At 42.0% G+C, this 11,754-nt stretch overlaps 1 protein-coding gene across 2 annotated transcripts; it reads right to left on the bottom strand.

Moving 5' to 3' along the window:
* Positions 1-600: 600 nt before the first annotated feature.
* gfer (growth factor, augmenter of liver regeneration (ERV1 homolog, S. cerevisiae)) lies at positions 601-10,486 on the bottom strand. Of its 2 annotated transcripts, none has more exons than XM_061905142.1 (3): positions 9,839-10,486; positions 5,040-5,239; positions 601-1,038 (listed from the first exon to the last, which is right to left on the bottom strand). In XM_061905142.1, the coding sequence occupies exons 1-3, from the start codon at positions 10,313-10,315 to the stop codon at positions 876-878; spliced, it is 840 nt and encodes a 279-aa protein (XP_061761126.1). In that variant the 5' UTR covers positions 10,316-10,486; the 3' UTR covers positions 601-875. The 2 variants fall into 2 exon arrangements, with proteins under 2 accessions (XP_061761126.1, XP_061761127.1); XM_061905143.1 differs by having other exon boundaries at positions 930-1,063.
* Positions 10,487-11,754: the final 1,268 nt, after the last annotated feature.

Genomic DNA, 11,754 nt, shown 5'->3' with positions numbered 1-11,754 from the left:
TGAAGGGGTGTGCCAGTGGTATGTTGGTGGCACCTTAGACATACCACTGAAGGGGTGCGTAAGGGGTATGTTGGTGGCACCTTAGACATATCACTGAAGGGGTGTGTTGGTGGCACCTTAGACATACCACTGAAGGGGTGTGCCAGTGGTATGTTGGTGGCACCTTAGACATACCACTGAAGGGGTGTGCCAGTGGTATGTTGGTGGCACCTTAGACATACCACTGAAGGGGTGCGTAAGGGGTATGTTGGTGGCACCTTAGACATATCACTGAAGGGGTGTGTTGGTGGCACCTTAGACATACCACTGAAGGGGTGTGCCAGTGGTATGTTGGTGGCACCTTAGACATACCACTGAAGGGGTGTGCCAGTGTGTGAATGTTGTCTGTCTATCTGTGTTGGCCCTGCGATGAGGTGGCGGCTTGTCCAGTGTGTACTCCATCTTCCGCCCGATTGTAGCTGAGATAGGAACAAGTGCCCCCCACGACCTTAAAGGGAATAAGCGGTAGGGAATGGATGGATGGATGGACTTCACTTATGTTTTGAACAGTGCTTTGTCATTTTATCTGTAAAAAGTGCTTTATAAATAAAATGTACTTACTTACTTATGTAGAAGTTTATTTTTCTTATTGAAAGCATGATAGATGACACAATTGTTGTGTTTGTTTGAGCTCCCACAACCAAAGAATTTCAAAGTGTAATATTGATTTGAAATAAGAATATTTAGTGAGAGAACTAGACTCTTCAGCTGGGGTACGACTGCATCTTAGCATTAGTGTTGGTCCTAAAGGGACCTTTCTCCATTTTGTTGACAGCAACTCCATTTGGAATGAAATCATGTCCTTCCACACGCGGAAAGTTCTGGGAGGATTAGTCTCAGTCACAGGAACCATCTTTCCATCCGTCCTTCCATCTCTCGTCCACTCGAGAGCAGTCAAACTCCGGCTTCCCCAGACGCACGTTGATGTTGTTGTGGAGTCGACACAACCACTGAGACAAGGCGTGACGGCTGCGGGTGTCCGGCTGGTTGCTTTTTAGTCTGGGGGGGCGGGAGATGATGTTAACTGAAGAAGTGCAGGGGACAGGGGGAGATGATGTTAACTGAAGACTGCCTCCGACAAAGAGACACGGCAAACATGTAGTCAATGGAAGTCATTCAGCAACCGTTCTGAAGAACAAATGTTGTTCTTAGCCCCACTTACGAAGTTTTCAAGGAGATTTTTGTACTCACCAATGATTTCTTAGCTGGGATTTATGGGTAAGAACAAAATCTACGAGTGCTCTGGAGCACACTTCTCCCGTCCAAAGGCAAAACCTAGTAACTCACTTCGAGCTGATTTTGAGAAAACCAAGGAAAAGCAATCTATCTTGATGCTGTCTTACAAAGATCTACAAAGTCATCAAACGTATCGATGTTTTCTTGAGCTTTCATTTTCTTGCCGATTGAGCCATGGATTAAATCTGCTCTCATGAACGTGTGCCCTTTCTCCAGATATTTGATCACAATCTCGGGTGGGCCCCATTCTGTGTTTGCACATTGGACAAGAGCCGTGTACAGCGTCCAGTTTTTATTTGGACCTTCACAGTTATCTGCCCAAAAGAGTATGCAAGTGGAAGAATCAAGAAGAATACATTTAATGAAGGTGCTTGCAACGTCCTGGGCCAATCTTCCAAATATCCCCTCCTGCCATAATAACACATAATCAGCTTGACCGTCGGCACCCATTTCTGCAAGTGTCTCATTAAAGTAGGGACGGCGTGGCGCAGTGGTAGAGTGGCCGTGCGCAACCCGAGGGTCCCTGGTTCAAATCCCACCTAGTACCAACCTCGTCACGTCCGTTGTGTCCTGAGCAAGACACTTCACCCTTGCTCCTGATGGGTGCTGGTTAGCGCCTTGCATGGCAGCTCCTTCCATCAGTGTGTGAATGTGTGTGTGAATGTGGAAGTAGTGTCAAAGCACTTTGAGTACCTTGAAGGTAGAAAAGCGCTATACAAGTACAACCCATTTATCATTTATCATTTATTTATTTAAAGACAATAAGGCGACTGACAAAGAAGCTTCGATTGGTCCCTTGAGATACTAGGTTTTTCTGTTGTATCCACGCGGTTATGTGGTAGTTGCTAGGTCCTGCCATGCGCGTAACAGCTTACTCACGGAACAAATTACAATATCGCATACACTAATGTAAAGCATATCACCTAGGAACTCCAAAATTATCATTTCAGTTTTGACCAAAATTGAGTTACTGGGTTTTGCCTTTGGATGGGAGACTTAGGGTGGCCTATTTGTTAAGTGTGACAAGTTTCCTTATTTCTATTGTTTAATGTTAAATTAATATCATATATAGATGGATATATGATATGAGAATCAGGTGTCCTAATCACTTGGCCCGGTGTATCAAATCAAGCACGTAGGCATGGAGACTGTTTCTACAAACATTTGGGAAAGAATGTCAATCAATGTTTATTTATATAGCCCTAAATCACAAGTGTCTCAAAGGGCTGCACAAACCACTACGACATCCTCGGAAGAACCCACACAAGGGCAAGGAGAACTCACACCCAGTGGGACATCTGTGACAATGACTATGACAAACCTTGGAGAGGACCACATGGGCCGCCGTCAGTTATTTCTAGCGTTGAACTGTCACAGGATGCCACCTGTGCTACAAATCCAGTCGTGAAATTTCCTCGCTCCTAAATATTCCAAAGTCAACTTTTTTACAAGAAAAGTGAAGAGTTTGGGAACAACAGCAACTCAGCCACCAAGTGGTAGGCCAGGTAAACTGACAGAGAGGTCAGCATTGTGCAAAGACTTTCTGCACAGTCACTTGCTACACAGCTCCAAACTTCTTGTCACCTTCCAAATAGCCCACGTACAGTACGCAGAGAGGTTGATGGAATGGGTTTCCATGGCCGGGCAGCTGTATCTAAGGCGTACATCACCAAGTCCAATGCAAAGCGTGGGATGCAGTGGTGTAAAGGACATCACCACTGGACTCTAGAGCAGTGGAGACGCCTTCTCTGGACTGATGAATCACGCTTTTCCATCTGGCAATGTGATGGACCAGTCTGGGTTTGAAGGTTGCCAGGAGAACGCTACATTTCGCACTGCATTGTGCCGAGTGTGACATTTGGTGGAGGAGGAATTATGGTGTGGGGTTGTTTTTTCAGGAGTTGGGCTTGGCCCCTTAGTTCCAGTGAAAGGAACTTTGAATGCTCCAGGATACCAAAACATTTTGGACAATTCCGTGGGATGGCACTTCAACTTCATATGTGAGTAAAGGCAGGTGGCCAAATACTTTTGGCAATATCGTGTATAAATAAAGATACATAGATATATAAAACAGACAGACAGCAAAATTAACAATATACAGACATTTCAAAACACTGTGCGTGTGTAAAATATCAGTGTATATCATATACTGTATATATAATAAATATTACACATATGTTATATTTTATATTGCTACTACAGGACATGTTTAGTCTACTTTATACATGTATTATCCTTTCCATCCTTTGTAAGTGAGCCACCGTGTGGAACAATTTCCCTTGTGGATCAATAAAGTTTGTCTAAGTCCAAGTCTAAACACCTGTCACTTTCTGCGGTTGAGTAATAATCTGGATGGACTGCAGAGAAGTCCCCACTTGGAAGGACAAGGTGTAGTTCAGGGGTCAGCAACCTTTTGAAAGCAAGAGCTACTTCTTGGGTACTGATTCATGCCAAGGGCTACCAGTTTGATACACACTTCAATAAATTGCCAGAAATACCAATTGGCTCAATTTACCTTTAATAAATAAATTTATATATATAAAAAAAAGGGTATTTCTGTCTGTCATTCCGTCGTACATTTTTTTCCTTTTACGGAAGGTTTTTTGTAAAGAATAAATGATGAAAAAACACTTAATTGAACGGTTTAAAAGAGGAGAAAACACGAAAAAAATGAAAATACAATTTTGAAACATAGTTTATCTTAAATTTCGACTCTTTATAATTCAAAATTCAACCGAAAAAAAGCAGAGAAAAACTAGCTAATTTGAATCTTTTTGAAAAAATTAAAAAAAGTTTTTATGGAACATCATCAGTAATATTTCCTGATTAAGATTATTTTTAGAGTTTTGATGACGTGTTTTAAATAGGTTAAAATCCAATCTGCACATTGTTAGAATATATAACAAATTGGACCAAGCTATATTTCTAACAAAGACAAATCATTATTTCTTCTAGATTTTCCAGAACAAACATTTTAAAATAAATTCAAAAGACTTGATTCTAAAGATTTTCTAGATAATTTTTTGGAATTTGAATCATAATTTCACAAATATTCTTCATCGAAAAAACAGAAGCTAGAACTAATAAAATATATATATTTATTATTCTTTATAATAAAAAATTAATTTACTTGAACATTGATTTAAATTGTCAGGAAAGAAGAGGAAGGAATTTAAAAAGTAAAAAGGTATATGTGTTTAAAAATCCTAAAATCATTTTTAAGTTTGTATTTTTTCTCTAAAATTGTCTTTCTGAAAGTTATGAGAAGCAAAGTAAAAAAATAAATGAATTTATTTAAACAAGTGAAGACCAAGTCTTTAAAATACTTTCTTGGATTTTCAAATTCTATTTGACTTTTGTCTCTCTTAGAATTAAAAATGTCAAGCAAAGCGAGTCCACCTTGCTAGTAAATAAATACAATTTAAAAAATAGAGGCAGCTCACTGGTAAGTGCTGCTATTTGAGCTATTTTTAGAACAGGCCAGCGGGCGACTCATCTGGTCCTTACGGGCACCATGTTGGTGACCCCTGGTTTAGAGGAATCATGAAGTGAATGAAGTCCGCTTACAAAAGAGGGGCTGTGGTTAGCGCCACGCTCTAAAAACGGGGGTTGGAATCTCCATTGGTGTTTGCATGTTTCACCCAAAAAACATGTGTGATGATCTAATGGGATGCTCTAAATTGCCCATTTTGTGCCCCATGCCTCACCTATGATCCTAATGAGGACCCCCCCGCACTGTAGAAAATGGAGTTGAGAGGACTGACCTGTCCCTGAGGTCCCCGGCACATTCGTCACAGGGGAAGAACTTGGAGAAGAGGTGAAAGAAGTGTCCCATGTCTTGCTGCTGGCTGGCAGAAGGTGTGTCCGGGTAATACGCCGCCATGGTGTGCAGAAAGGACCAGGTGTTGCGACCCAGTTCCTCCCGGTCAAGTGGGCATTGAGGATCTTGCTCAGCTTTGGACTCCTAGAAGATTGACAAAGTGACAAGTTGTGACAGTAGTTCCTGTAACACAAAGTGTTCTTCAACAGCGTGAGATACTGTCTGCTGTGTCGTAGGAGATGATGTCATTTCACCTAACTGGATTCAAAATTGTTTTTGAAAACCAGTGATTATAATTTGCAAATGTGCCGTTATTGTCGAGTTTTGGTGCTGTCTAGAGCAGTGTTTTTCAACCTTTTTTGAGCCAAGGCACATTTTTTGCGTTGAAAAAATGCGGAGGCACACCACCAGCAGAAATCTTTAAAAAATAGGGATGCACCGAATTGAAAATTTGTGGCCGAAGCCGAATAAAATTTAAAAGCTTGGCCGAAGGCCGAATACTGAATACCCAATAATGAATGCAGTTTTTCACAATTTTTTAAATATTGCATAAACAGCCTACAATAAATTTTTAGACATGTTTTTTTAAATAAAGTACATTTTTATTGAATATTGACATGTTTTTAATATTCCAGTAGCCTTTGCTTTTCAGGGACGGCGTGGCGCAGTGGAAGAGTGGCCGTGCGCAACCCGAGGGTCCCTGGTTCAAATCCCACCTAGAACCAACCTCGTCACGTCCGTTGTGTCCTGAGCAAGACACTTCACCCTTGCTCCTGATGGGTGCTGGTTGGCGCCTTGCATGGCAGCTCCCTCCATCAGTGTGTGAATGTGTGTGTGAATGGGTGTGTGAATGTGGAAGTAGTGTCAAAGCGCTTTGAGTACCTTGAAGGTAGAAAAGCGCTATACAAGTACAACCCATTTATTTATCATTTATTAAAAAAGGCACAAAGTTTTTCATTTATATTAGGCCTTCAAACAAAACATGCATTCCAAAAAAATAAAGTGCATTAAAGTGGATGAACCCACAACAAATGAATTATTGTCCTTTTGGCAAAAGTCTGCTTAGCCACAGTAGATATGCTAATAATGTAAACAGAAGGCCCCACTAAATCTCAATAAGTGTGTGCTTGTAACCTCATACACTTATACAGGTAGCCTACACAACAGGCTAATAATGTAAAGAGCACACACACAATGTAAAGAACACACATCAGAGAAATACCGTCTGCTCGGTATCGTGTAACGGGGCTCAATGTGCTCCAGGAGTCTCCGAAAGCCAATGTCCTCCACAACACTAAACGGTTGATCATCCAAAGCCATAAACTCCATTACCTTCTTTGTAAGTCCGTTTGTCAGTCGCAAACGTTTTTGTCCTCTCAAAGACGTCGGCCACGAGGCACCTCCTCCAGACAGTTTGGCTGAATATTCGTTACAAACTGCAATACTTTTGTCACTTTCCACCACTTTAAAATATCTCCACACTGCTGACATTTTTCCGAAGGTGTCTGGTTACGTCAAAAAATATCGTCATACGCCACTATTCGGCCTTGCTTTTAACTCATTCCACCGAAGGCCGAATGTGGCTTTTTTTGCCATATTCGGCCGAATATATTCGGTTAACGATTAATCGGTGCATCCCTATTAAAAAACTAAACTTAGTTAACAGTAAAAAGTGGTTGTCACAATTGTTGGATATGACTTTAAAGCATAAGCAAGCATGCATGACTATAGCTCTTGTCTCAAAGTAGGTGTACTGTCACATCACACCCTGACTTATTTGGACTTTTTTGCTCTTTTCCTGTGTGTAGTGTTTTAGTTATTGTCTTGCGCTCCTATTTTGTTGACTTTTCGTCTTTTTTTTGGTATTTTCCTGTGGCAGTTTCATGTCTTCCTTTGAGCGATATTTGCTGCATCGACTTTGTTTTAGCAATCAAGAATATTTTAGTTGTTTTTATCCTTCTTTGTGGAGACATTGTTGATTGTCATGTCATGTTCGGATGTACTTTGTAGACACCATCTTTGCTCCACAGTAAGTCTTTGCTGTCGTCCAGCATTCTTTTTTGTTTACTTTGTAGCCAGTTCATTCTTACTTTCGTTCATCATAGCCTTGCCTAAGCTTCAATGCCTTTTTTAGGGTCACTCGCCTTTTCTTTATTTTTGGTTGAAGCATTAGACACCTTCTTACCTGCATGCTGCCTCCCGCTGTTTCAAACATCTTCAAAGCAATTAGCTACCTGCTGCCACCTACTGATATGGAAGAGTATTACAGGGTTACTTTGCCGAGCTCTAGACAGCACCGACACTCAACAACAACACATCATTTGCAGACTATAATTACTGGTTGGCAAAAAATATTTGTAACCCAAATAGGTGAAATTAGGTCATCTCCCACGGCACACTAGTGGTTGAAACACACTGGTCTAGAGCTGGGCAGAGTAACCCTGTAATACTCTCCCATATCAGTAGGTGGCAGCAGGTAGCTGATTGTTTTGTAGATGTGGGAACATGCTTTGTCGTGATCACAATATGCAGACGATAGTAAAAAAGGTATCTAATGCTAAAGCCAAAAGTAAACAAAAGGCGTTGAAGCTTAGGTAAGGTTATGCAAAATGAAGCTAAAACTGACTTGGCTGCAAAGTAAAGAAAAACAGAATGCTGGACGACAGCAAAGACTTACAGCGTGTGGAGCAGATGGCGTCTACAAAGTACATCCGTACAGAACACGACAACACCAAAATAGGAGCGCAAGACAAGAACTAACAGGAGAACACTAAAAACCTCAAAACAAGTCACGGCATGATGTGACAGGTGCTGACACTTACTTTGGCGATGGTTTGAATTCATATCCAACAATTGCTATAACGTCTTTTTACCGTCAATATGGGCTGCTGAGTTTCATTTTTTAATGTTTTCCGTTGGTGGTGTGCCTCCGCATTTTTTCAATGAAAAAAAATGTGCCTGGGATCAGAAAAGGTTGAAAAACACTGCACTAGTGTACCGAGAAATACAGTCTGGTGTGCCGTGGGAGATTATGTCATTTCCTTGAATTACCGCCGGGTATATAGTATGCGCCTGCCTTGAATTACTGCCGGGTCAAACTTGCTTCACAAAATAATTAGCGCATGTTTAGTATTACCGCCGGGTCAAACTTGTGACGTCACGAGTGACACTTCCCCTGTCACCATTTTCAAAATGGAGGAGGATGATTTCAATACCGGTAATTTGAAATCGCATAAAGGGAAGAAGATTAAGAGCTATTCAGTAGGATTTAAGGTCCAAGCTTACATCACACTCAAATGTTTACTGCATGCCTTTGGTAAGCGCAGGAGTGAGAAGAGGTTTTAAATGAATTAGCTCCATGGCGGCAATTAAAGGACATACGGTATGTCATTTCACTTAATTGGTTTGAGCTCAGCAGAGTAACCTTGTAATACTATTCCAAATCAGTAGGTGGCAGCATGTAGCTAATTGCTTTCTAGACGTCGGGAACATGCTTTGTCGTGATCACAATATGCGGGAGGCAGCGTGCAGGTTAAAAGGTATCTAATACTTAGACCAAAAATAAACAAAAGGCTTAGGGATGGCTATGCAGAACTAAACTAAAACTGAACTGGCTGCAAAGTAAACAAAAACAGAATGCTAGACGACAGCAAAGACTTACAGCGTGTGGAGCAGACGGTGTCCACAAAGTACATCCGTACATAACATGACAACACCAACATAGGAGTGCAAGACAAGAACTAAAACACAACACACATGATAACACTAACAACCTCAGTACTTTGAGACAAGAGCTACAGTGGTGCATGCTTGGTGATACTTTAAAGTCATTTCCAACAAGGACTCAGACATTCCAATCCGTCAAAGACCAAGGAGCTGGTCATTGACTTTGGGAGGTCGAGTCCACGGTCACAACCTATTGTGATCGAGGGAGTTGAGGTACAGACCGTGGACTCATTCAAGTACCTCGGGGTTTGGGTGGACAATAAGCTGGACTGGACTGTTAACACGGACCACCAGTACAAGAAAGGATAGAGCAGGCTGTACTTCCTCAGGAGACTGCACTCCTTCAACATTTGTAGAAAACTCCTGTGGATGTACTACCAGTCTGTGGTTGCCAGTGTTCTGTTCTACATGGAAGTGTGCTGGGGGGGAAGTACATCTAAGAAGGACAGCTCCAGACTTGAGAAACTGATCAGGCGGGCCGGTTCTACAATGGGAATGAAACTGGACTCACTGGTGAGGGTGGCAGAGAAGAGGACTGTTGACAAACTAGTGAGCATCCTGGATGATGCCAGTCACCCTCTGCATAGTGTTATCAGTAGCCAGAGGAGCCTGTTCCGTTCTAGACTGCTTCATCCCAAGTGCAGGACTTATAGACTCAAGAACTCCCTTGTCCCACACGCTATTAGACTGTACAACTCCTCTCTGGGGCAGGGGGTACTAGGATGACAGGGGATGCAAAACAATAACAGTGCAATATGTTTTCATAACATGGTCACTACTGCCTAGTTTGTCTTGTTATATTCTTATTTTATTGTTATATTGTTATTCCCATTGTTGCTTTTTAGTGTTTATTCTTATTGTAATATTTCTCTATTTTGTTTCGTTTTAAACCCCCATTATTTACTTTTTTTAAATTGATCTCAACTCTGTACACTGCTGCTGGAATTTTAATTTTCCTGAAGGAACTCTCCTGAAGGAATCAATAAAGTACAATCTATCTATCTATTGAAGTGTCACCTCCACAGCAGACGTCGTCTGGCGCTTCTGTGTCTTCATCCACGATGTGAAGTCTGTACACGCGCGACACGGCTTCTTCTTCACCGGCTGCTCAGAAGTCAGGCCGGACTTGTCCACAGAAGTCAGGCCGGACTTGTCCACAGAAGTCAGGCCGGACTTGTCCACAGAAGTCAGGCCGGACTTGTCCACAGAAGTCAGGCCGGACTTGTCCACAGAAGTCAGGCCGGACTTGTCCACAGAAGTCAGGCCGGACTTGTCCACAGAAGTCAGGCCGGACTTGTCCACAGAAGTCAGGCCGGACTTGTCCACAGAAGTCAGGCCGGACTTGTCCACAGAAGTCAGGCCGGACTTGTCCACAGAAGTCAGGCCGGACTTGTCCACAGAAGTCAGGCCGGACTTGTCCACAGAAGTCAGGCCGGACTTGTCCACAGAAGTCAGGCCGGACTTGTCCACAGAAGTCAGGCCGGACGCAGCCATGTCGGGCTAATGCTCACCTCATTGGCCGCTGACTTCCTCACCAAATATATACATATATATATATAAATATATATCTTGCAAAATGCCCCAACAATGAGTATATTTGCTCCTGTGTGATTATTTCCAGGGTCATGTAAGCGCGTGTCGTATATCTATGACGTCAGCGAGATATGGTTCCGGGTATGACGAAATAACTGGGCGGGGATTATATTGTAAAGTTGACAAACAGCACCATCTAGTGGTGAAGAAGGAAACTTCCAACACATTATACAGCAGCGACAAAACCCACCTGACTTTTTTTTTCTGTTGGTGGGCAGGGGTGTCCAAACTTTTTCCACTGAGGGCCGTACACTGAATAATCAAAGCAAGCGGGGGGCATTTATTTTAAAAAAACAATACATGTATAAAAAATATATACATTTAGGCCTCCACTCAGGCTGGATTTTGGTAAAAATAAAATGTTAAAAATGTGTCATTATTCAGTATTATTAATTTGTATTATTCAAGTTTTAAATCTCTGGATCAACATTAGGTCTATCTGTCAATATGACGTTTTTAAAGATTTAAGTTGTATGCTCTTTTCGTCAAAGAAAACCATGTTTTTTTTATTGAAAAAAAAAACACAAAATATGCAATATTTTCACCCAGTAAAATTTTTAAGTTGAATATTTGAGATTATATAATAATTGGAGCCGGGAAAAGGTCAACAACTCATAACTCTATTGATTTTAATTCACTATTATTTTTTGTGCAATGACACTTAAAAACAAAACACACTGATCCAAAAGGGTCCTACTCATTAAAGTGTTAAAAAATAAATTATAATTTTTATTTTTTACTGTTTACTTGTAACACAATGGTCTCGAGATCAACTTCGGATTTATCCGTCAATTATAAGTTTTTTTTGTTTATGTTTTTTGTTTGTTCGTTTTAGGCCATTCTTTAAAAAAACGGCTCCGTTTTTTATATATCATCCATCCATTTTCTACCGCTTATTCAATTTGGGGACGCGGGGGGCACTGGTGCCTATCTCAGCTACAATCGGGCGGAAGACGGCGTACACCCTTGACAAGTCGCTGCCTCATCACAGGGCCAACACAGACAGACAACATTCACACACTAGGGACCATTTAGTGTTGCCAATCAACCTATTCCCAGGTGCATGTCTTTGGAGGTGGGAGGGGCCTATCCCCAGGTGCATGTCTTTGGAGGTGGGAGGGGCCTATCCCCAGGTGCAAGTCTTTGGAGGTGGGAGGGGCCTATCCCCAGGTGCATTTCTTTGGAGGTGGGAGGGGCCTATCCCCAGGTGCATGTCTTTGGAGGTGGGAGGGGCCTATCCCCAGGTGCTTGTCTTTGGAGGTGGGAGGGGCCTATCCCCAGGTGCATGTCTTTGGAGGTGGGAGGGGGCTATCCCCAGGTGCATGTCTTTGGAGGTGGGA

The sequence above is a fragment of the Nerophis ophidion genome, linkage group LG07 (genome assembly GCF_033978795.1).
Source record: "Nerophis ophidion isolate RoL-2023_Sa linkage group LG07, RoL_Noph_v1.0, whole genome shotgun sequence".
Taxonomy (NCBI): Eukaryota; Metazoa; Chordata; class Actinopteri; order Syngnathiformes; family Syngnathidae; genus Nerophis; species Nerophis ophidion.
The sequence above is the reverse complement of the archived record's forward strand: the minus strand, read 5'-3'. Positions and strand labels throughout refer to the sequence as shown.

Coding starts and splice junctions, on each gene's coding strand:
- gfer (XM_061905142.1), bottom strand. CDS start 10,315: ATGGCTGCGTCCGGCCTGACTTCTGTGGACAAGTCCGGCCTGACTTCT. Junction 5,240..9,838: donor AGACGACGTCTGCTGTGGAG/GTGACACTTCAA, acceptor TCAATCTTCTAG/GAGTCCAAAGCTGAGCAAGA. Junction 1,039..5,039: donor GCCGGGGACCTCAGGGACAG/GTCAGTCCTCTC, acceptor CCGCCCCCCCAG/ACTAAAAAGCAACCAGCCGG.